General features: G+C 39.2%; 1 protein-coding gene across 1 annotated transcript; it reads left to right on the plus strand.

The window, feature by feature from the left end:
- The first annotated feature begins 1,598 nt into the window (after positions 1-1,598).
- Positions 1,599-3,957, plus strand: LOC109800717 (Pentatricopeptide repeat (PPR) superfamily protein). The gene has a single exon (XM_020361569.3). The coding sequence runs from the start codon at positions 1,747-1,749 to the stop codon at positions 3,514-3,516; it is 1,770 nt and encodes a 589-aa protein (XP_020217158.1). The 5' UTR covers positions 1,599-1,746; the 3' UTR covers positions 3,517-3,957.

Here is a 3,957-nt window from a genome sequence, read left to right on the forward strand (position 1 = left end):
AGCCATTTTTTTTTAATCTCAATCATTAGTTCATATAGCCTGTCAATTAAGGCTAATTTCATTAATTACACAATTATACGTATCTCAATTGCAGGCATAAGGCAATGCCCAACGTGAGGTGCCCTACACGCAGCTTGATTGAGACTACAAATCTCTGGAAGGATCATGCTGCCATGAGCATTATGTGGCTCTCATGCTCGACATGCATTTCCCCATACTCAACATGACTGTCATAGAGGTCTCTCTTTTACTTATGCGTCTGGAGGCCCCAAAGTGGCACTTGGCGTGGTATTAGTATTTTTTTTCTACATAATTTCAATTTACTCACATATTAGGTCTCACCACTTACACGAATTCATGTTAAAAAATGGTATCTATATTCTAATTAATTCATTTTTTTATACGGTTCCTAATTGAAATTGTTTCTGCAATAATTGTTATTCAATCCTAAATCTTAGGGTCATCCCAAAAAACTCATAAGCACTCATAAATTTATAAATAAGGGCAACTTATAGGTTAACAACATAATTACACGTATATAAAAACTCAAGAGACAATAGATACACATTGTAATTACAAGCAAAATTTGGGTTTAATTTTACACACATACAAACACAACCAACATGATTGGAGGTTAATCTCACTATCCAACAAATAACCCAAACCCTAGAGCGAGATTCTCACTTTTTCCTTACATTAATAAATGGTAAACTTTTGGTTTGAATATCTGAGGTCTTGTTTTGTTGCCCCTGGTTCTTCCTTTTCTTTAGATCACGAGATGCACATATTAATGAATAAAGCGAGACAATCCTAACCTACTAATGTGTTTATATAAAACACTATCCATATCTCATGCATAGCCTATTGACAAAAACTCAAATAATTATTCTTCACTATTTTAAAATAAATAAGTAAATATAATTACTATAATTTTGATGAAATACCAATCAACTTATAATTATAACTCCTCATAATTAATTAAAATATTTTATTAATTTATTTATGAAAATTAAGATATTAACTTTAATAAATTTAACCTTTAAAAAATTATAAAATAATAATTACCAAAGATAAAAAATATCTTTTAATATTTTTTTTAATCTCTTAATAATCACTCTCAACTTTCATTAATATTTGTATATTAAAAAAATACCCATTTTTATCCACTTAGTTTTTATAATTCTCTTCTATCAAATCCATCTATTTAAAAATAAAATAATATTTTTAATTATAACTTCGCACTTAATTTTTTTTATTACGTACATGAATTGAATCACTTATATGAAAGATCCACCTTGAATCCTTAATTAAAACATAAATATTGAATCACTATATATGTTTGTTTATTTATTTATTTATATTTTAATGTTTTTTCTACCTTAACTAAACATGAGAACGGTTGATCCATGTTTAAGTAAGGATAGGAAGGTTGATTCATGTTTAAACAAGGATAAGGATTTGAATCACGTTAAATTTTGGGGTTATCCCATCTTTTGAGGTGCTTCTAACCTAACGAAAAAATTAATCAGGCGGAGGATATTAAAAAAAAAAAAAAAATTAAACATGGGAACGGTTGATACGATCCCTAACAATATTGCATTGCACTTGGTTCTGGTAGAACGCACCGTTTAGTGTTTGCGTCGTGAACACAGAGCGGTCTCCAAACTGAAGACAGAGAGAGAGAGAGAGAGGCATGTTCGTCAATGGCGATTAAGCTCTCAGCATCAGAAACCCCTCTCCAAATGAATGGCCAGAGTCTCCACGCGCCCACGCTTCCCATTCCGAACCACCCTCCTCACGCGCCCCGTCACCATCACCATCGCCACCAACACTTCACCATCTTCCTCAGCCCCGGAGCCAAAACCAAGACCTTCCTTCTTCTCCCCTTTGCACTTCCAATCGCTTCTCCATAACTCATGCCGCAACGCTCGCCACCTCCTTCAAATCCAAGCCCTCCTCGTCACTTCCACCCTCTTCCGCAACCCCTTCTTCGCCCGCACCCTTCTCAGCCGCGCCTCCCACTTATGCCACGTCGCTTACACCCTCTTGATCTTTCGCCACATTAACTCCTCCGACACCTTCTGCGTCAACACAGTCATCAACGCTTACTGTAACAGCCACCTTCCGCGCCAAGCTCTTGTTTTTTACTTTCGCTCTTTGATGTCTGGCTTTTTTCCGAATAGTTACACCTACGTGCCGCTTATTGGTTCTTGTGCTAAAATGGGGTGCATTGATTCTGGGCGAGAGTGCCATGCCCAGGCCACTAAGAATGGGGTTGACTCTGTTTTGCAGGTGCAGAACTCTTTGATTCATATGTATGCTTGTTGTGGGCGTGTTCAGGTTGCTAGGGTGTTGTTTGATGGCATGTTGAGTCGGGATTTAGTTTCGTGGAACTCGATCATTGATGGGTATATGGGGGTTGGTGAGTTGAGTGTTGCGCACCAACTGTTTGATGAAATGCCTGAGAGGAATTTGGTTACTTGGAATGTTATGATTAGTGGGTATTTGAAGGGTAGGAACCCGGGTTATGCGATGAAGTTGTTTCGCGAAATGGGGAGGTTGGGGTTGAGGGGTAATGCTCGGACTATGGTATGTGTGGCTACGGCTTGTGGTCGGTCGGGGAGACTCAAGGAAGGAAGATCGGTTCACGGGAGCGTTGTTAGGATGCTTGTGAGGTCGAGTTTGATTCTTGATACGGCTTTGATTGATATGTATTGTAAGTGCAGGAGGGTGGAGGTGGCAAGGAGAGTGTTTGAGAGGATGGGAGAAAGGAATCTGGTTTCGTGGAATGCGATGATCTTGGGGCACTGCATTCGCGGGAGCCCCGAAGATGGACTGAGTTTGTTTGATGGAATGGTTGGGGTGGGGAAAATGAAAGGTGGAGTTGAGAGTGGTGAGAGTCCGAGGTTGCTCCCTGATGAAGTAACCTTCATTGGGGTCCTCTGTGCCTGTGCTAGGGCGGAGCTGTTGGCTGAGGGCAGGTCTCACTTCAAGCAAATGACTGATGTGTTTGGTGTGAAGCCAAATTATGGTCATTTTTGGTGCATGGCAAATCTTCTTGCAAATGTGGGGCTTGTTGGTGAGGCAGAAGAGTTTCTGCGGAGCATGGCAAAGTTTGATGAGGACACGTCGTGCGAGTCATTGTTATGGGCGAGTTTGCTTGGTTTATGTCGTTTCAAGAGGGATGTGTACTTGGGGGAACGGATTGCGAAGCTTCTTGTTGACATGGATCCAAAGAACCCCACTTGTTACCAGTTTCTACTGATCATTTATGCCGTGTCTGCTCAATGGGAGAATGTTTCTGGAGTGCAAAAACTGATGAAGGAAAGAAAGTTAGGGGTAACACCTGGAAGCAGTCTTGTGGACTTGAAAAATATTGTTCACAACTTCAAAGTGTCAAATAAAGGGCAAGAGGGAATTGAAGCGGTAAACTTGATGATGGATGAACTAGCTCATAGGTTCAGGTTGCCAAGTTCTGATTTAGGTTTGTCATCAGCAGGCCAGAAAGAAAGCTAGATTATTAGCGAAGATGAGGATGGCAAATAATGCAAACCCTTGAACAAGTAGAGTAAGAATTGAATTCACATTCTTTTTATAAGCTGTCAGATTTTTTGTCAGTCGAGATATCCACCCACTCAACAAACATGTAGGATCCCAACTTTATATAGATGCAAATGTGTCTTGGGGCATGCATACGGGTGCTTGCAGAAATCCCAATTTTGTATTTAGGTTTTGGATTTATGATTTAGCTTATAGTCCTGTTTAAGTTTAGCATCGCTTGTGCTAGACTCACTTTCTCTTCCCCCATGGATATTTTTACCACCCTACTATAGAAGGATTGGTCGTAGAAATGATTAGTCCTCTTGTTATTAAATGGATTACCCAGAGGATGCTAGAAATATGAATTTGTTGAAGTTTTGAAAAATTATGACAGAAACTGATATCAAGATATACAAA

This window comes from Cajanus cajan, chromosome 11 (assembly GCF_000230855.2).
Source record: "Cajanus cajan strain Asha chromosome 11, NIPB_CcT2T_4, whole genome shotgun sequence".
NCBI lineage: Eukaryota > Viridiplantae > Streptophyta > Magnoliopsida > Fabales > Fabaceae > Cajanus > Cajanus cajan.